General features: G+C 42.0%; 1 protein-coding gene across 13 annotated transcripts in view; it reads right to left on the reverse strand.

The window, feature by feature from the left end:
• The window catches only part of CREB5 (cAMP responsive element binding protein 5), a 430944-nt gene that overhangs the window by 258421 nt on the left and 150424 nt on the right, over positions 1-22099 (reverse strand). For all 13 annotated transcript variants that reach the window (XM_028489955.2, XM_024129515.3, XM_028489949.2 and 10 more), the window contains one exon: positions 10354-10526. In XM_028489955.2, the coding sequence (XP_028345756.1) occupies positions 10354-10526 (173 nt within the window). The remainder of the gene's footprint in view (positions 1-10353; positions 10527-22099) is intronic.

Consider the following 22099-nt stretch of genomic DNA (forward strand, 5'->3'; position numbering starts at 1 on the left):
GGCTACTCCTGAAAACATAATTCATCAACCAAATGGTCATTTTCTAAATAATGAGGAATTGTTTCAGTTTTCTGAAAACTAGGTTAAGGGCCTAACGCGAAGTTACATGAGTTTTTTTCTTTTTTAATCATATTATGCTTGTTAGTCTCTGTGACTATTCTTTAAAAGTGGCTCCAAAGTGCTGGCGTAGTTTATTCTCATGTAAGAGTGGGGGTTATAAAGGACATTCAGGGCATTATGAAAAACCATGCTTTGTGGAATACCCCTGGAAAATTTCTTCAAGGGTTTTGAATAAGGTTATATACATGTCAAATGGCCTAAATGATGTTCCAGTAAAGAAAAGTATTATGAAATGTGTGTACACATACACACCAGGCACACACACACAATTTTCATTTGGATGCAACTGGGCATTAAAATTCCCCAGTCTCCTTTAATAGTATACAATTTAGTTCAGATTATTTTTAAATTCATTCTTTCTATGTTTTAGAGAGGCTGTGATTTGAAATATGTAACTATAAAGTTGCATTTTTGTCTAATTTTGTCATTAAAAATACACCCTGACTCAATATAGTGTTATAGAAAGCTTCAGGGGTAGACTTTGGTTTCACTGAGTTTGCAGGCTCATCAAATGGCGTCACTCATACTACCCAAGTGATACTGAAGTGGAAGCAGCCTCCAGTTCTCTTCAATCTAGCACTTTACTGCTTATCTCTTCAAGTATTCAATTTGAGCAAAACTCTGGGAAAAGTGAGAAGAAATGTCACACTAAGCAGTGATCCCTAAGAATCTGCCAAATGCTTGGCCTCCAGCCCCTACAGATGCTGAGAATGCCATTGTGCATTTGACAAGTGTTCAGTGGCTTGGTGACTTGGGGATGGGTGTGTTTGTTGTGGCAGTCATCATTATGATTGTTTGTGTAGAAATGTTTATTGGTTTTATGGACTGAAAATAATAGATCGGAGGTCAGCTGTAAAGTGCTGTGTATTTGGCTTATGAATTACCATATCGGAACCAATACGTGACAAGTATACTCAGGAAGTCATTTCTAGCATTTCAAAGATGTCTGGGGCCATCTGTTCTCTGCAAAGACCTGCAACTCTGTAAAAAGCAACCCAAGCACATTCCAGCATGTCTGTACCCCACACTCACCAGGGTCCTATCATTTTACAGACTTCACCGGTCTATTCACCAGCCAAAATGCACTTTGCCAAAGCAGGGGAAACTATAAAACTCCAAGTTCTTTTAAATGTGTCTGGTACCATTAAGAATGTTTATTAGTCTATAGAAATTTTACAGTTGATATTTACCAAAAGCACAACATACTCGGTAAATAGATTACTAGATTGTCTGCTAAATGTGGCGTATCTGTTTTCTGAAATTTTTTCTTCCATAATCCCTACCAGCCAAACAGTGCTGTGGTAGAGTGTTAGTCATGATAAGGAAACAAACATGTGCCTAAGAGCTAGAAAAGGGCACTTGTTAGACAATCTAGTTTCATTCTTTCATTTTATAAGATGGAAAAGTAGGGCCCAGAGAGGTCAAGGGGTTGTGAGTGGTGGAGTCAGAACCACTAGCCAGGCTCTCAATCTCTAGCAATGGCATTGCACTGCCTCACTGAAATAGGATTCCATTTGTACGTAACTGAAACTTAACACAAGGATTCCCTTTATATCCAAAATCCAAGACCAAATTGGATATTTATGCGATATCCTCATCCAACCAAAGGTAAAAGGTCCACAGAGTCTGTATCATCTTTAACTAAATCCTCCATAGAAAGGATATAAAAAATAATGGTAAAGAAAATCCATTTGGACTAATATTACTGAAAAATACATATGAGAGAACCTATTGAATCCTTTATCTTTTAAATCCTAACATGTCCAATTATGTGAATACATAGTATTGCAATGGGCACCACAGGTTATCTGCAGTCCTTCTCTTTTAACTCAGAAACTACTTGTCAATCAGTTCAGACAAGAGTTATTTATACTTTATGAGACTTATAGTCTGTAAGAATGTGAAAGTTACAAATAATCAGAAATGCTCCCTGGGACACTGCCATATTACAAGCACACATTCAGTCTTCAAAAAAGCAAAGTGTACTCCCAGTTGCAAAGGACCAGCTCTGCTTTATCAGGTTCATTTCATGCTCACCTTGGAGAGCGTTGCACACACCAGTCATTTTCCCGTGTTACTAAACCTTTTGGTGTTCTTCAAGGAATAATTACACTTAGCTCTGGGACTCTCTAAACACAACACTGGGACTCACGTAAACCTACAGCGGTGAGCCAGCTAGGCTTTCGTGCTTCTGGCCCTGAAAACAGAAAATACTGAGCCAATCCCCATGTAGGAACTATGACAAGTACAGAAAGGTGTTACAGTTAATCATTGCATTTTATATTATGGGAAATATATATCCTCAACTCCCAGTGTTTAGTTATTTGGAATCTTATCCAAGGCTTACCCCTAGGAAAACACTAAATATTGATACAAGCTAAAGCCTTATGTTTCAGGCCATCTATAAAGTAACCCCAAATACAGTTAAGTCCAAAAAGGAAGACAGTGGACTGCATTTTCCCATAGAGCTGTGTCTGGCAAGATAATTGTCCCAGTTTCTTGCATTACACTTGTTTTATGTCTTTCACTAAAAGACTGTTCTGTTGTTTAGGTGTTTTTCTAGTCAGATCTTCAGCAATAAGGCACTTTTAGCAAAATGAGAATAAAAGAACAGTTTGTTGACAAGATTAGTGCAAGGGAGGAAACTACATAGTCTTGCGTATAGCACTGAGCCCCCAAACAACTTATCTTCCAAGTAGTTTTCAAAATTAAATTTGTTATGAAAATCATCAGCTTTTTAGTGCTGGATGAGACTTTGAGAATTTTCTAGTGATGTTTCCTCATTTTACATGTGAGGAAGTCAAAACTTGGAGAAGTCAAGTTCACCTGGACCCTTGGGACAGTGAGGTGGAGGTGGCCTGGCTTCCAGTCTGCCTCTTGCCATCATCAGTATGACCTGGGGCAAGTACATGTAATCTCTGAACCTCACTTTACTCAGCTGTAAAACGGGTGTGTTCATTCCCATGTGATAGAGTTATAAATTTGTTGTGATTCACCTAGGATTTGAGCCTGGAAGTCAGGTCTCTCTGGCTTCATACGTTAGGACCCTTCTCTTGACTGTACTGGTCTCCTCTTCCCAAGCATTCCCAAGTCCTATCCTGTTCTTACCCATGTGGGCACATGAGCTCATCCTGGAACTCAGATAATCTAGACCCCCTACCAAACTCAGCTCCTGGAGGAAAACAAACCGAAAGAGAAAATAAACTTGAGACAGAAAAGACGCACTGAATGAGGATTGTGTCGCTGAGAGTGACTTGTAATCAGCTGGTTAAACTTTTCATGTATAGATGAAGGAACTGAGGCCGAGGGCTGTTGTGTACTTGGCCAAGGTTATAAACCTTTTTGAATGGCAGAGCCTAAAACCATGACCTCTGAACCCAAGGCCAATGCTTTTCTAAGACTCCTCTCTGACCTGACATGGTTTGGCTCTGAGCAAGCTCGTCTTTTCCAGGCATATCTTTTCAACATGCTGCACAAAAGAACAAGTGTCCAAATTTACAACAGACACAGACTGAATGATCCTAGGCTATTTGCTCTAGAAGCAGACCCTAACCTGTGCTTATCTAGTCTAGAAATGGGGGGTGGGGGGGGAGAGAAAGTCAAAATACACAGAGACACTTATATGGAAGGTTCTGGAACTTTGTGAGCAGGGCTTCTGTTTGTAAGATTCAGAAATGAAATCCTCCCCCAAGAGGATGTCACAGACAAAGTCACCTGTCCACACAGGAATCAGAATAGGCTGGAAGTCACACTTCATCTGGGTGGGGGATAGGGTCTTCCTGCAAACCACAAAGCCAACTGTAGAGCAATCAGATGGCTGGAGAAAGGGCAGCACTCTCAGTGCTGACTTTGGTTTTCTCACAAATAAGGGGATTTGGCCAGATCTCCCAGGTACAGGCCCTCTCTGTATCCATGTGCTCAAACAGCCCCCAATCCCCCTTCCTTGAGGGCCAGGGAACTCCTGTCTAGTTCTCCTGAAGGACTGAAGCAGCTGCTGGCAACTCAGTGTGTCCACCTCTACCCTTGACCACCCTGCAGGTGTGTGAAAGCACAGAAGCTCTTTACACTGTAACCAGAGACTAAGCATTAGCCAACTCTTGTGGTTAGATGACTCTCCCAAATGGTCAGACATGCTCATGTGTCTTCCACAGCACTGGGATTGCTATGGGCAGGAACACAGGGAAAACATGTGCTTTGAAGTCCAATGGAGCCACGTTCAAAAATCTGCTCATCTCACTGTCTGAATGACTTTGGACAAGTTACTTCTCTTCCTAGAGCAAAAAAAAAAGAAAAAAAAAAAAAACCCAGAGCAACTAATGTCTACCCCTCTGGGCTCTTGGAAAGTGATAGAAAACAACATGTAAAGCTAGATCAGTGCCTGGCACATAGTAGATGTTGGATAAACGTTAGCTTCCTTTCTTCTCTTTAGTATCAGCCTGCTAATCCCGGGCTTTTCTAACAAATAGCTTAAGCCATTGAAGAGTGACTTTCAATTTTCTTTCCCAAGAAGACTAGCTGTTATGGACTGAATGTGTCTTCCTCCAAATTCATATGTTGAAGACTTAACCCCCATGTGATGGTAGTAGGAGGTGGGGCCTTTGCGGATAATTAGGTTTAAACGGGTCATGAGCCCCCATAATGGGATTAGTGTCCTAAGAAGAGGAAGAGACACCATCTCTCTGTCTCTTTCTCCTCTCTCTCTGTCTCTCTGTCAGTCTGCCTGTCTGTCTCTCTCTCTCTCTCTCTGCATGCACAAAGAAGAGGTCAGGTGAGCACACAGTGAGATGATGGCCATCTGCAAGTCAGGAAGAGAGCCCTCACCAAGAACCAAATCTGCCAGCACCTTGACCTTGAACTTTCCAGCCTCCAGAACTGTGAGAAATAAATGCCTATTGTTTAAGCCACCGGGTCTATGGTATTTTTCTATAGCAGCCGGAGCTAAGATACCAGACTTGCTGTGTTCTGGGTGAGAAGCTGAGACACCAAGACATACAAGACTGGACTGAGGGATCACAGGCAAGAACCAGATTCAGAGAGGAGAGCAGGGGTGTTTTTCTGCTTCTTGGAATATGCAGCCATGTGCTCTGGTGTTCTGGCTCTGTCCCCTTCATCTGGCCACAATACCATGTGGTATTACAACTTTTGAATGTTAAGAAACCTTGTATTTCCTCAAGTATCAGTACTTAATGTTTCATTCCACACATAAAACTCTGTGAGTGGAAGGCTGCTGGCCCCCTTGTCAGAGGTAATTTCTCAAGGCTCTGTATGGGATTTAACGGGAGCCATATGGTTAAGTCCGTCAACCCTCCCAGAAAGCATCCCCTTGAAGGGCCCTCGTAAATGTTCTCGGCACTGTGAAAGATCCAGCAACTTTCTAACAATAAAGCAATGTTCATAGCCATGATATTCAGCAAAACACAAAGCAGGAAATAATGGCTTCTGTTCTGAATTACTGAAAGGAGGCTTCAGGCTGTCCTGGAGAAGGGTAGGGGGCAGGGGCGGGCAGTGATAAGCCGGGGCCTACCGGCTGCTGCCTCTAGCAGGAAGAGGCTGGCCTGGACGCCGCTAGCACTGCCCGGTTGTGGGCAGTGACAGTCTTAATCATGCTCCGTTGGTTTGTGGAGTTTAAGAAAACTCTTAATAATGGATTTATACACCTATGTACTTACAGAGCAAACACATTCTTAAACTGTAACCTGCTTTGTTATCTAAGGCTTCTTTGATTGGTGCCTTTCTGTGATGGCATCATTTATTGACCACTCTCCTTTTTTTTTTTTTTCAGAGCAACAATAACACAAAAACCTTTGAATCAATTAACATTCCCATCTCGACGGACACCTCAAGCAGCAACGACAACTCATACAACAAAGCCACATGACTCTCCCCGATAGGCAAGGTGCTGTTACTTTTTATGCCAAGTTCTGAGATGCGATAAGCTCTTCTTTTTATTAGTATTATTATTAAAGAATCACATAAAAGGTGTGAAAATACAATTTATGATGAGTATCAGTTCCTTTTTATTTTTACATAAAACAAGATTTGCTTCTACGATATTTTATACAAATTTCTGGCTAAGTTTTAGGTCTACACTGCCTAAGTAGAGCTTCATGCAAATAGAGCTTATGACCAAACAGCTAATAGAGCTGCACATCACACAAACATATATTTGTCAGGACTAAAACTGGCATATAATCAGGGAGAGGTTTCATACACACACGCTGTTGAACATATTTTCTAGTTTCCTGATATCTTAACTAGAATATTCCACAATGGGCCAGATACCTTCTGTGCAAATATCTGCCTTGGTAGGAACACTTGTATATTTTGATGTTAGATGTATCACACCTCCATTGTAAACAATTACTGTCAAATAATTTTCACCAGTAATCTAAAGAGCTTATGTATTTGCCCAATTCCATACAGAGAACTAAATCTATGGAACATTTTGAAAACAGGAAGAAATTTTGCGGAATATTTTGGCAGTGCCTCCCATAACCTGTCAGAACTCTGTACTGTTATCCATTTTTGTAGACCTCCACGCTCTATATTATCTTCACAGTTCTCCTGAAGAATTACTGAGCATGAATTATCTAATAACATTGACTCCATAAAGAGAAATCGGCTTCTTTAGGAAAGCTGGGATGTATTAAGATTATAGCTACCTACTCAACTGATTACTGACTCCTACAAAAATGTCTCATATGAGGAGAGACAGAGAGATAAAGAGAGAAAAAGACAGAAGAAGAGACAGAGACAGAGAGAATTTGCATTACTGTCACCTGCTCATCCACCATTTTCCCGGGTTTTGCAGACTTGGTCCTGAATTAATGAGCCTGTTACATGATATCTAATAAAAATGACTGGAGTAGAGATACTGCTTGGAATCTGCCACATATTTGGTCCAAGCCTGAATTGATTTCATCTATATTTAACACATGCTTGTTTTCTGTCTCTCCCACAGCCCATGGCTCACTCTTTTTTTTTTTTTTCCACCTGGAAAATTTATCTCCTAAAATGCTACCATCAATCAGCCGAAGACACTCTTTCCAACAGAGCGTCTGCCCGTTTGACTAAGCACAAGTAGTCACTAGTTTGGGGATGCCTCCTACACTCTCTAGCGCTGTGTGATTTTCTAGGCTGCCTAACCACACGAGTGCAATTTGAGATATTTATACTTACCTCCAGTTTCTATTGGGATAAAAGTGCTACTTGGACAGAACTGGGCATCGGCATGGTGGGGGCGGTGACATGGGATGTACTGAAAGTTGCCCATGTGGTTTGTCTACCTACTTTTATAACCGTATTTCTTCAGATTTTTGCATACACACTCATTTTGTTCTACTTTGGCTCAATGCCTGCTCCAAAAGTAGAAAAATCAAATGCACACACAAGGATGCATAAACTTTGTCCCCCAGATCTTCCCTGAGAACAGGCACTGCTCTCATTTCCCCGTCCTTCATGTCAATATCACTCCCAATCCATTCAAACCGCTAAGTTTAAATACAACATGAAGCGGGGTAGTGGCAGAAAGGAGAACAAAAGTGGGATTGGCAACAGAAGCCGAGCACTAGTCGAAGGGAAGAAAAGGGGGGCATAGGAGACAGGCAGCCCCCTCCCTCTCCTGCAAAGTTCTAGTCGTGAACACACCCACTGGCCGCAGCAAAAGAGCCCTGTGCGTGGGCACAGGTGGGTCCCAGCCTCTCTGGCTGGATGCAGCTTAAGAGCTGAGCCTGAATGAAGACTTTCATTGCTGTTTGCTGTTTTTGTTGGCCAGCAGCCATGGCAAACATTTGCAGGTGGCTTGGCCAGATTTTGACACTTAAATATTTGAGGTTGTGATAAAAATCAGAATATTACTACAATATGGTTCTGTGCAGCCTCAGAGAAAAAAAAAGAAAACTATCTGCAATTTCAAATGCTCATTTAAAGACACAGTCTCCAGAGGGAACTCATGTTTTAAAATAAGTACTCATTTCCTCTTTGCTGAGAGAACTCAAAGAGTCAACCATCCCCAAATGTTACCACCTAGACTTTCATTCTGAATCCACTGGTGAGATGGGTTGGGTCGTTACTTGCTGAGCCCCCATGATCATCCGGGCAAGGTTTTGGATGGGTCACGTGGAGAAAATGACAGGAAATGACAGGAAGCAGGGGTTGGAATCAATATGGCAAGCACAACAGGGAAGGATGTGAAGCAAAGAAACAGCTTCCTTCAAGCTCGGCAACAAGATAGAGTCCTAAAAGTGACAATTATCTCCTAGAACACACCAGGAGAGACACGTAACACCCCAGGATTGGGAATAAACGAGAAGACAGAGTGGGTCGGGAGGTCACATGTAACAGAGAAACAGCCGCACCTGTCACGGCAGTGACACAGCCTAGGAATGTCATCCAACTGTACAGCCCTGGGCCAGCTGGGTACATTACTGACAGAGTCAATACCCATCTTAGAATTTAGTGCTAACCCTTAAATGATTGTTTCACAAAAACCAGCACTGTACTAACAATGGTCAAATACTAAGGTCCTGCAAGAGGGTGGTCGTGGGGCAGGAAGCAGAACTCCAGGGGAGAAGGAATGCTGTAAAACTGCTAGTAAACTCTAGCACATTTTATGTTTTTCTCCCCTTGAAAGAAAAATAAAATAATTACAATTAGTTTGCCTTACTGTGAATTGTTTGCCCAAAGCCAAGCCCCGGGAGTGAAGAAGTCCCTTGAGATTGAGATGCTGTCTTTAACGACCCCACCCTCTTAGTATATTATAGGTTCTTGCTTTAGGTGGTGCAACATTTGCTCCCGTAGTCATTTGAGAAGAAAAGAAATCTTTAACAGAGACACTTGCGAATTTAGCATTGGCTTCTTCCAACAAAGCCAAGCATTCAAATGGCCAGATTAATGTTCTGTTTCTTGAATGGGAAACAAAATGTACCCATGGAAAACTCACAGAATAGTCATCACCCACAACTTTCATTTGTTAAGATTCATCTTCATATGTCACAACCCATTCTGATGAGTTGAGAAATGTGAGAGACAGGGTACCGTTTCTAGAGCATTCTGAGGGGTAAGTCATTGTCCCTAGTGCTCCCCGTTGGTGTGGAATTCTTACAAGCATTTAAAACAAGGAAGGGAAAAGACAGACTGACAAATAGTGGGACAGCTTCTAATATTTTTCTTAAAATCACCGTATCTATTATTCATGGAATATTCAAACTAAATTCTGATGCATATACCAAACACGGCAAGCTCCCTTTCCGATTTTAAACAGAGAATTCTGGGAACAGAGAGCAAGCAGTTCTCAGCATCCAGCAACATAAATTTATCATAGCTCGTTGGCTTAAGTTACTACCTTTTCTTTCTAAGATCCCAAGCACTCTTAAATCTTTTATTTCCTTTTCACTTTACTCTTGTGAGGGTGGAAAGAAGAGATACCATCCTCATTCTGGAGAGAAGGAAGCTGGGCTAGAGATTCTGCATTTCTAAGAAGCGCCTGGGTAATACCCAAGCTGCCGGTCCTCAGACCACACTCTGAGTAACAAGGGCTGAGAGCTATCACCTGACACTCAGAAGTAAGCTCTCTTTCCATCCCATAATACACAGTGTCTGGGAGCATTCTACCTATTTTTCTCAATGCCTCAGTGTGGTCTTTTTTTCACATAAATGAGAGGGATAGGGCCTGCTTTCTTTGTTTTGTCTACTCCAGGAATGAATATGGACCAATGCAGAGAGAGAGAAGAGCTAATGAGAAGGTATTAAAAAGGAAGAGAAGCACAGAAGAAATGATCAGAGGGAAGGAGGACCATGGAAATACACCAAAGACACAGGTGATGGGCTTAGATCTTAGGAATGGAGGGACATACTCTGTTAGGGAGGAGGCTGGGCAGGTGACACTTCCCTCCGCCATTCTCAAGCATTTGTCCTGAGAACTATGCTCTGTGCTCAACATCCATGGGGTTTCCCCATGGTCATCTTGAAGTTCAAGAATCTTGTCTGAAGAAACAATGACACAGAATGACTTGCTTTTCTCCCCAAAGTCAGGGTCAAAGAGCTTCCACCAAACAGAGATTACCTCTTCCCTTCTCCCATCAAAAACATCACTCTGAGCTCTAGGCAATATCACACCAGCCAGGAAAACCAACTTCCGTCTTATCCAACCTGAGGACTAGAAACTAGGAGAAAGTCTAGAACATTCCCTGAGCTCCAGCCAGGACCCAGAGACAGCCGAGGAGGTCTCCTTACCCGATCTGGCGGTTGGTGGAAGGTGCCTGTGTGATGACAGAGCTGGACTGGGGTGACGGCATGGCTTGCTGAATCACAACGCTGGTGTCATGGTTGGGCATCCGGGTGCTGCCAAGCTGGTGAGCTCCAGGCCCCACCATGGCCCCACCAACGGTGTTATGCATCGAGATATTCTGCCCAGAGAAGACAGAAGACAGAGGGAAAAGGGTCAGAAGAGGTGAACGCTTCAGTCTACTCTCAAGCTCTCAAAGGCCAAAATGGGGAATCTGGTCATGTCAACTAAATACAGAGTTATGGCTTCTGGCAAGCCATGGCTCCATTTATCTTTGTTACAACTTACAGCTACGATGAGATGAAAAATAACTATTCACCTTAAGAGGAAAGCACATAAGAAAATACTGATACTGATACTGATGGAAGTTTGCTAATCACCCTGCCACCATCCCAATGGTTTACATCAGGGATGTTTAGTGCATATCTGTTCTGACGTGGTGTGATATGTATTGCATTTGAAAATGATTTCTGTGGTAAGTGCCTAATACTATGATTTAGCGAAGAGCCATTCAGCACCCTGCTTTGAATGACAAGCACACTCGTTATTTTTTCTTTTTCAGTCCTATAAGACTAACCACCTCTTCTTTTTTTCCAGGAAACTACTTTTCCAAATCATAATCTGGGTACTCATGACCCAAGCTCAACAACGTGGGGACTGAGGATGAACGACTGGAAAAGACAACAGGGTGTCTGGGATCCAATGACAAGAGTGAGAGTTACAACTCTGCCGTATTTCCATAAAATCAATCTCTAACAATTTGGTGGAATAATGGAATACTGACAACGATTTCTCGTCTGTTTACTTGTTCATTGCCTTTTCCTCAAGAATATAGAATGTTTGTGTTCATTATTCTACCCATGGTGCTTAGAGCACAGTAGGCAGTTAGTAAACAAACAGTGCATGAAAGTAGTGAAGAAAATAATGACAAAACTGAGTCACTTGAGAGACCTAATATCATGTATTTATTTCTGATGACTTGAATGAAGGTTTCTTTGTTTAAAATTCGTAAGTAAGATAAAATACGCATGATAAAGCTGGCTTAAAAGACAGCTCTTCCTAGAAAAGAATGTCAATGGGACAACAAGAGAGGATTCACACTGAGGCAGAAGAGGGCTGATCAACATGGTGGGGCTGAAATGTGAGAAATTCAGAACCTAGAAGAGAAAAAGAAAGTTCAGGGCAAAGCAACGTAAGTCAGTGGGCCTCTGGAAACAGCCAGATACAGCCCTTTAGCCTTGAAGGGTAGGGAAATCTGAGAGGTCAGTTGGACAGTGGGTTGAGGGTGACAGGAAAGAAATGGAGTGTCACTAGCAATTTACTAGAGAAAAAATATCTATCTGTCTGCGCTTCGGCAAAGAAAAAAAAAAATGTTACCCAGGACTACTAGTAGTGGTTCTTCGAAGTTCTTCTGTAAAGAACAGGATTTCCTGCACTGTGTGTTAAATGACGGTGATAACATATACGGTACTGGGGGTGCTTGTGTCCATCCCATTGCGACCACACAGCTTGTCAGGAGCCCAGATGGCAACTGGGCACCTGGCCTAGACTGTAAGCTGACTGTTGTCTTGAGATCCCAAAGGCATGAACAGGCTTAGACACACACACATGATCCAAAGGCTCCCCTTATATACTGGAAGGTTTTTCTGACGTGGGAAAATATTGTGGCTGGTTAAAGTGAGATGAAAGGAAATGGTGATTTGTACTGGGGTGGCAGCACAGGGATACGCTTGAGTTCTTTGTATAGGATCTAGAGGCGTAGAGAATCAAACTAAAAGTAATAGCAAAAATAAAGATAATCGTTCTTTCTTTCGAAAGTGAACCTTCACAAACTTATTTCTCTAGGTCTTAGTAAGGTTGTGATGAAGTAAACATTGTAAGTATTATTTTTCCAGTGTTTAGATCCTTAAAGATATTTGAAATTTTTCATCCTGTTTCCAGTCACCTACTTTGTCAATAATAGATCTGAGGCACAGAAGGATTTCTGACTCTCTTTTTATTCTTCCTGTTGTGCTGTGCTAGTGAAAGTTATCAATAGAGCTATACAATTTTTAAAATAATATTCTCTTTAAGTTCACATACAATAATATACAATGTCTGAACCCTCCTTTAGCACCTCTTTTCTATCATCCCCACATGTAGTCCCCAAGTACCATAAATGCAATGTAAGCATCCTTCTCTTTCCATCTCTTTCTCCACCAACTTCCACCCATCCACCATCTTCTTTCCTGGATTAAACACGTGCTCTCCTAACTGGTCCCACCCATCCACCATCTTCTTTCCTGGATTAAACACGTGCTCTCCTAACTGGTCCCTTGTCATTCACTTGATTTCCCTTCCTCCTCTTTCCCATAATACAGCCACAGTCACCCTGATCTCATTGCACACAAATCCAGCTACATGGTCCACCCTCTCCATGCTTCTTAGGTGGCTTCTCATGGTTCAGAAGACCCCGACAGCACTCTCAGTGTGACCTCCAAGGCCTGTATGACACCCTTCCTACCTCCCCTGCTCATCTCACACCACCTTCACTCTGGCTCTCTGCGATTCACTCCACCTGCATGAATTTTCCTGCTCTCATACTGAAGATGCTCCATTTCAGCACAGAGCTGAATATGCGGTTTTCTGCTACCTGTACTCTTCCCCAGACTCCACCTTCAAATCACAAACTAAGCATCATGTGAGAAAGCCTCCCTGACCTCTCCAATGAGGGACACCATCTCCCCCTCCTTCATAGCACTTTTCACAAGTTTACAATTGTCTTCGATTATTTGATCAATATCTGTTTCTCCCTCTAGAATATAAGCACAATGAGAGAAGGGACTAAGTCCGACTTTACTCCCCATTGAGTCTCCATGGCCCAGATCAGTGCCTGGCACAGTAGGCATGCAGTAAATAGTGAGAGAATGAGTAAATTATAAAATGACATTCCTAGAATATTCAGTATAATGAAATCTTATCTTTTATTCCCTGGGCGATTTTTGAGAATGTTAACTCTTTTGTCGATTTACCTTGAAATCTCAAAGCATGATCACAATAAAAGATGTTAAGATATGTTAGATGTTAACATACTTGTTTGATTATGGGGTAGAGAAATAGAGAGGATCAGAATTAAGAAGAAAGCCACAAACGTGGAACGTAGATTAGAAAGTAAAGCCTTTGAGAAAAAATTAAACGAGCCCTTCAAGGAAGATACCAAGAAATGAGCTTCAAGTCTTTGAGCACTTTGGCTCAAATGGTATGTCCATAACCATTCTTAATCTCCAGCATGGAAACCAAGAAAAACTTGGTTCAAAAATTTTGAAACCTGGTGCAAAGACACTGGTTTGATTTCTCCAGCATAAAGCACGTTAAATGAGAGAAAGAAATAACTCTCCCCTCAAAAAGTTTAAGAATCTTCTCTTAGAACCATTAAAAAGAATAAAAAAGACTATCTAGGATATACTTCACACCCTCCCCCACCAACATTTTTAAGAGATCTCTTTGTCTCTGTGATCTCCACCAGAGATGGAAAAAGCTTTTGAAAGTTATATCTTAATATTTCAAAAATCTCCTTTCTCCCCAACACATGAAATCTGCAAATTCTCCAGCCTCCTTCCCCCAGACCCAGAGAATAATTTCGAAACATTTGGAAAAATAAACAAATTTAAGCAAGCATTATCATTTCACATTAAAAGAAGTTGTTGGTTTTTTTTTTTCTTTCAGCATTACATAGTAACTCAAACATGAAATTACTTCTGAGTTCACATTTTCCCAATTATGGGTTCAAAACCTGTCTTCCTTGATAAAAGAATGGCATTTTATCTTTAAATAAAGTAAATATCCAATTTCAAAAACACAAAGAATGACTATATCTTGCTGAGTTATTTTTGTTAGCATAGGTGAGTAGACTTGGAGCTGGTGAAACAACGTCAGCAACCAGCGGTTGGATGTCAATATGCAGGGAAGGATCTGAGGAGGTGTTGCTGGAGCCTCAGCTCTTTGCCTTTTCTTGTTCAACATTTTTATCAACCGCTTGGATGAAGATGTAAAAATCATGCTTGTCAAATCTGTGGTTGACACAATGCTGGGAGACGTCGCTAACATTCTGGATAGTAGAACAAGGTTTTACTTGAGCCAACTGTATGATCTGGCCTCCAAAAATGCTAACATAAATCTAGGTTGTTGTACGAGAAGTGCGATGTCCAGATCAAGGGATGTAATTATTCCACTGTCAAGCACATCGGACTGACCACATTTGGCCACCACAGTTTAAGGGGGAAATTGACAAATAGGAGGGAATGAAAGCAATGGAGGCATCCAAAATGCATCACAGGAAGAATGGTAGAAGAATCAGGGAATATTTAGTCTGAAGAAAAGAAGGCTTAGAGGTCATGCTAACTGCCTTCCAAATATTTGCGGGATTAGACATAGTCTATGTTGCTCCAGAGGGCATAATTTCAAAAACTGGGATCATGATGACAAAAGCCAACAATAACTAAAATTTGAGTACCTATTGAAGCAGCTATTATGGTAGATGCTCTATAAATTGCACCTCTGATCCTCACACTGACCCTACAAGATAGGCATTATTATCCTTATTTTAAGATAAAAAGAGTCAAACTCTACACCATCACTAATACCATTCCATTCCCCTTTGGCCACACTCACTCCTTCTGGACTGAGGCTTTAAAAATAGAAATTCGACTTTTTGTTGGGGTAAATTTACCAATATGTAGGGATAGCCAAAGATAAAACAAGTTGCCTTATAAAGTACTAAGCTTCCTAGCATCAGTAGGCAGTAGTGCCATCTGTTAATGTCACCAAGAAGATTCTTGCATCAGGAGGGAGATGGCACTAGATGACCTCCAAGGTCTCTTCTTGCTAAGATGCTCTCATAATACACGGTTCATACTTCGGTTCAAATGCTTCCAAATGATTAGTAACGTGTGATAATGTTGAAAATATACTGGTTTAGGAGTCAGGAGGTCTCTTCTACTTCAGTCTCTCTAACCCTCCTTGTAGCCATGTAACCTGCATAAATCATTCAGCTTCCCTTGGCTTCACAGCCTCATCACTAGAGGGAGGGGTGAGGACCACATGGTCTCCATGATCTTTTACAGCTCTGATGCTCCACAAGTCTTTTCTACGTTACATTTTATGAGACACTAAATATCCAAACAGACTCCTTAGACTCTGATTCATGGACCTACAAACATTGATTTTTCTCCATAACCATAAGCTTTTGCAGAAATAAGCCTTCCAAAAATTATAGGTTTCCACCAGACCCAAGGATCAGGATTCAAGAAACAGATCTAACAAAAAGTAAAATTTCTCAAACATCAAAGATGATAAAGCTCCTCAGACAAACCATCTTCACCTAAATTTTCCCCTCCTTAGTTCAAATTTATCCCCATGTCCTTGGCCTTCTTATTCCCTTCATGCCCTGCAATATACCTTGCTCTCCATTCACTGTTGTTCTGAGACATAAAGGGTGTGAATGGGATGAGAACCAGGGTAATAATGAGTCTTGATTGCATAGTCAGTGAGCTGGAGGTAGAGTGGTAATTGTCCTGCATGCATGGGCTTGGACTACAATATGCAAAAAACAACCTGATGTATAAGAATGTAAGTCCATGCTCTTACAAACAACTATAATTTTAGGGTGTGGTAATGAAGGATGAAGGGAGGTGGACCACAAATGAAAGTGAAGGTTGGAGCATAGGGGCAAAATGATGTTGATTCCCATGAAGTACCAAAATGTTATCTTCAAATCTATATTCTTTCCAACTGCCAAGGTGTAGAAACTTTATAAGTTTCTCTATAAAGAGCCAGGGTCATCCCGACATGTGTTTACAAGCTGAGTTGTGCAATCTTAGAATTGTCTGCATCTTAATGATGCCCGGGCAGTTATGAAGACTTTCAGAACTTCCCAGATGTAAACAGCGAGGAACTGCATCCAAAAGATGTCTGAGGCTTTCACAGAATAACAAAGGTTCTAAACTTCTCGAAGGCACTAGGCTCTCTGGAGGTGTAGGAGGGATTCTAGAGGGTGTTGACTCCTTTCTGGTGCTCTCGGGAGCTGGAACAGTAGGAGTGTTTTGAATCTTACTGAGAGGGTGGGCTGCTCCATGACAGAGGAACCAGTGAGGTATTAGAGGAGGCAAGGCAGGGGGCTGGGGGAGACCAGGGGACATGCAGGCTGCCTCTCCCTCCTTAGCATAGTCACACAGTGCAAGATGGACCACACAAGATAAGACACCATCTCAGGCAACCTCTGCAGGTGAGGAAGGGAGAAGAGAGCACAGGGTACTGTGAAAATGCCAGCTTTGACATGCACTTTTAATTCTGCTTTTTCAGAGTTTGCTACTTATCCCTGGAGAATTCTGAAAGGAACAAAAGTACAGAAGGAAAACATGAGAACTGCAATTGGTCTCAAGTTCACTTCAGCTTTATATTATCTGGGGCATGTTATTTAAGTTCTCTGAGCCATACCTTCCTCATCTTTAAAATGGAGATAATCATCTAATGGACCGGATTGTAGAGTTTCACATGAGATAACAAATGTTCCATTATAGTGCCTGACAGCAAATGTTTACTTCTTTCCTTTTAGTAAAGTTCAGAATGTGAAGCTCAGAGAGTAATGGTTCATTCTGGGTGGCTACTCCCTATGACTGATACTAATGGAAATATTATAAATAATGGCTAATACTTACACAGCATGATCATATGTCAGAAAACTCATTTAATCCTTATCATCAGCCTAGGAGTTTGGTATGATTATTATCCCCATTTTACAGATGAGGAAACTGAGGCACAGAGAGGTTAAGAGTCCTCAAAGTCACACAACCAATAAGTGGAGAAGCTCTGAACTAGGCAGTTTGGCTTCAGAATCCAGGCTGTTACCTACTAAGCCAAACTGCCTCTATAGTCTCTCTGTAAAAATATTTTCTAGCGGAAAGTGACACAGCAAAAAATGAAGTATACCTGATATCCTTTCTATGGACATTAAAAGAAGTTATTAACTGATGCTGGTATGTGATCCTGAGAACTACAGTCTATCTATCATACCATTAATTTGGATCAATGTCATCACCACTGTCTTCACACCTAGCAAAGCCTGGGAATACACCATTAATTCATTTCAAAGTGACTGATTAGCGACCCTTGTCTCAAGGTCATGTTGGCTGCATAGGCATTTCTAAACTGATTTACAATGAATAGTGCAGATTAGGATTAGGGAGGGAAGGCTGTAGTTCAAAAAGTGTTGATCAATACTTTTATCAAATTACCAAAACAACAAGCAACCATCACTAGCTCACTCTTTGATGTTAGTTCACCTTCCTTAAGAGTTCTAAGAGCTCAGGGAAAGCCTGAGAAAGAGACCATTACTCTGACGCCTGGATCAAGTTCAACTCCTAAGGCAACTTCCCTTGCAATGGGTAGAAAGGCAGCTCGCACACTGACGTAACCCTCAGCGGCCTTATCCCACTCACACATTTCCAGGAAGCAGGCAGTCCCCCTGACTGGGGCTCTAGACGTCAGTCTGCAGGATACAGAGCAGCAAGATCCGTCTGACTGGTCCATGCTCTCCTCCAATCCCAGACCTCTGTTATCCTTCCTAATACCGGGTTTGAGGCAGCAGAGCCCTGAAGCATCCCTGTAAGCATTTTATAGCTATTCATTTAGTACTGTAGTAAAATGCTCAAGACAATAAATGTCTTCTCGGGGGCCACCTTTGACTGTGAGAAACAGTTTTGGGGTGTCTCTCAAAGATCCTGCTCCTTCCTGTTCAGATTCTCAGTGCCTTGGACTGTCCGTGTCTCTGCTCTTATCTCCCACATTACTGTCTTGGTTGCTTCTGCTAAATATCGTCTTATGGGATAGAACAAATGAAACAGCACTAGGACTTCATTCAGGCTTCTAGAATTACAGTGGAGCAAATTTCTGGGGCTGCTGTATATACAGATATCCTGGAAGTTAGAAATTCATCTAACTCCACTGAAAATGATACTGTACCTTGTACGGCTAACTGGTAAGGTTCCTCATTTCTCAAGAATCTTCTTCCAGAAAGCTGTGCATTCCATCATGGCACCAGCCTACTTAAACACTTCTGCTGGCCATCCATGACCTCCTACGTGTACCTTCCCATTGACTTCAGCCTTTTACAAACTGGTCGCCATCAATCTTTCCCACATCACCTCCTGGCAACCCATCCTCCACATCCCCTCCCCTACCACTCACACACAACAGACCTCAATGCTTCTTGACTATCCCACACCATTTCATGTCTCTTTTTCACCTTTGCACATAGCACTTCCTCTCTGCAGTCAATTCATTCATCAAGATCCAGCTCCGACGCTCCCTCCTCTATGAAGCTTTCCCCCACTCCTCTGGCCCCGTTAGTTCCCTGCTCTGCTCTCCCATAGTGCCTTGTCCACACCTCCATTAGACAGCCTGACTTATTTTCACAAATGCTTCCTCCAGGAAACTTGGAGGAGGGAATAGTCCATGTTCATCTCAGAACAGCCAGTGTCATGCACTTCGTAGATGTGCAATAAATTCAATTATTCGGTGAAGAAATGAATGATGTGTGATCTTGAGCAAGTTTATAGCTTCTCTTTTCTTTATTTTTCTCATTTGTCACATAGGAACAACCCTACCTTGTAAGATTTTTATAAAGATTAATTTAAGTAATGTAAATACAGAGCTGAGTGCAATGTTGGACACATTAAATGTCCAATAAGTGTTAGTAGCCATTATTATAATTATTATTATCATGATTACTACCAATGCTAACACTACCTCTCTAGCTAGAGATATCCATCACCTTGTTATTTTCTACCTCAGCACCCCAATCCTTGCCTTTATAGCACATCACAATGTGTAATTGTCTTCTTTATTTCCATGTCACCATATTATAATTAATTAACCACTCCTCTGTCCTCCATCTTATCCCATACATACTTCTTTCAAAGCTCCTATAACACATGGGTACGTTTACTCATATATTTCAGGTCAGTTTTCCCCTTCTAGCTGTGAACACTTTGGTTACAGGGACAGGGTGTGATTTCATATCATTGTCCTCAGGGCCTAATACAATGCCTGTCGCCTGTCACATAGATGTTTGCTGAGTGAATACATAGTACGTGTAACTAATACTGTGGAAAGACAAAAAAGGAAAAGTAGGCACTCTCTTAGAGGACCTACAGTTTAGAGGGAATATGGAAATCCAGGGAAAGAAGGGGATGAAAAACAAATGAATCAGAAAAACACCTTCTCACACACACACTAGAAAGAGGGAAAGACGCATCATCTAGAGCTGATTAGACCACAGTCTGGAGGGCAAAGGGCTAGTCAACAGGTCTGGGTTTGCATCTGATCCACCATTAAGCACATGATCTTTCTTAACTTCTTCAGTCTGTTGATTCTACCTCCATAACGATTCCCATAGCTGTTTTCTTTGCTTTCCCACAAGTTCCAGAGCTTTATCACCTCTTATCCTGATCACACAGTAACTTCCTATTTCCAGTTCACCATATTATAAATTCCAGGAAGGCAGGGACAGTGCCTGCCTCATTTTCTCTTCTATCGCTAGTGCCTAAGCTCCGTGCCTGGCACAGAACTAGATGACCAATGATTGAATGGATACATGAATTATGATTTCCGAGGTGAAGATATGGAAATAAAGAGCCATCAGTCTACAATTTCCTCTTGTCTAAGTTGGGCACACGGTCATCTTAAGCCGAAGATATAAAGAGGGAACACTTGTGGGTTTGAGTCCTCATACGTCCTATCAACACACAGAGGCCAGAACACAGCTCAGCAGTCTCCTCAAACCGCCAGGTGCCTGGTCAACTCAAGCCCTGGTTGAAGCGAGGCAAGACGGGCCTTCCTTAGCAACTAGATACCAGACCCAAAAAAGCCAAAGAGAAGTGATTAGAAACAAGCAAAACACTGGGGTCCTGAGGCAGGTACAGGAAAGGTAAGTAGATGGCACCAATGGCATTGCCAGGCTGGCGCTTCTGTGTGGCATAAGGAAGAAAAGGGGCTTTAATATCATGAAAGCAGCACTGAGCACACAGGGAAATGCTGAGAAGTCACACTGAGCACCCGGCACGGCTGTGCATGAGGCAGGTGGCCCATTCTAGAATCACTAAACAAATTTCTCTCCCTTCCTTACCAGGAAATGTAAAAGTACTAAAAATAAGAGCGCATGTAAAACTACCACAGGGATACTGGGGTCTATTTCTTCACCACTTCAAAGAAAATCAAGTACTTGCTTAATGACCAGAAGTATAAAGGGAGCGCTCTCTTGAAAGCTGCTAATGATACAGCATAGGTCTGAGGAGAGACTCTCCCTTGCCTTTCCCAGGCCCCCATTCCTCAGCTCTTCTCTCCTGGCCAAAAGAGCTGGAAGGTAGGGCTGGCCCACTAAAATGAATTTGCTTCAAAACTCCCCTGCCTGGAGCACTGGTTGGGCATCTGCATTCCTGAATATTTGGCAACATTATGCTCTCTGAACATAAAATAGAAATGTGATCCTCAGTGGGAAGGAAAATGTGCAACAAGATAGACTTCCTCTTCTGAAACAATAGCAAGTGAAGAGGCTTGCACTTCATTGTGCTGCTGGTGGAACCTGTCAGGTGGCTCTCCATGAGTGGCCTTGCTTTGTAAATTGTTTAGTACTTCACAAACCTAAGTTCCTATGAGCTTGTTCTAATGATCGATATTAATTAAGCAGCATATTTCTATCCTGGAAAGTGGCTGTTGGATAAGTACCCTTGAACTGCCATTGCTTCCAAGGAAACTGAATCATAGCTACTGGTGTTTAAATCTTAGAGCAAACCCCAAATGCATAACGCAACAGAGGCGAATGGTGAGCAAGTCAGTCTTATTTGATGAAATCCTGATATAAAGAGATAACATTTTTCTTTTGACCACAGCGAACCAAACAGCACTTATGTAGCGCAGGGTAACTGGCCACAACTGGAGATGACAATCCCCAAAGAAGCTTCTGGAAATCCTGTGTGAATATTAAGAGCCCATTTTTAAAAATTTTGGGAACCTGGGTTCTCTGGATCCTTAGGTGTCCAGAGAAGTGCCATGGGGGTCAATGAGGTGGTTTCCACGTTTACAGTGCCTGCAAGGTACATCCCCAAACCTACGAGATATCACCCATCACTGTGACCTCATTTCCTACCACCCTCTCATCTTATTCACTCTGCTCCAGATTTGCACTGACCTCCCTGAGGTTCCGCTAACACATGGGAATCTTGGTGCCACTGCTCCCACAGGCTGGAAGGTTTCTTCGCATTATCCTCATGGCTACCTCCCTTACTTTTTCCAAAAGTTTGCTCAAACATTACCTCCCAGTGAGGCCTATGTCTGAGGCCTGGCCACTCTGTTTGCTATTACAACTCTGCCTCCGTGAGTCCACATTTCCCTTACTTCATCCATCCGTTCCCATTTATAACACCCATTCCTCCCTCACTCATTTCACTGCAAAAGCACCAGACCATTTCTGATCCTTATTCTTAACACAAGAATTCAAGAAAAGAAAAATACACAAAAATCCAATGGCTGGAGGAGCTTCAAGATGGCGGAAGAGTAAGACGTGGAGATCACCTTCCTCCCCACAAATACATAAGAAATATATCTACATGTGGAACAGCTCCTACAGAACACCTATTGAACGCTGGCAGAAGACCTCAG

Source organism: Physeter macrocephalus, chromosome 5 (genome assembly GCF_002837175.3).
Source record: "Physeter macrocephalus isolate SW-GA chromosome 5, ASM283717v5, whole genome shotgun sequence".
In the NCBI taxonomy this organism is placed as follows: domain Eukaryota; kingdom Metazoa; phylum Chordata; class Mammalia; order Artiodactyla; family Physeteridae; genus Physeter; species Physeter macrocephalus.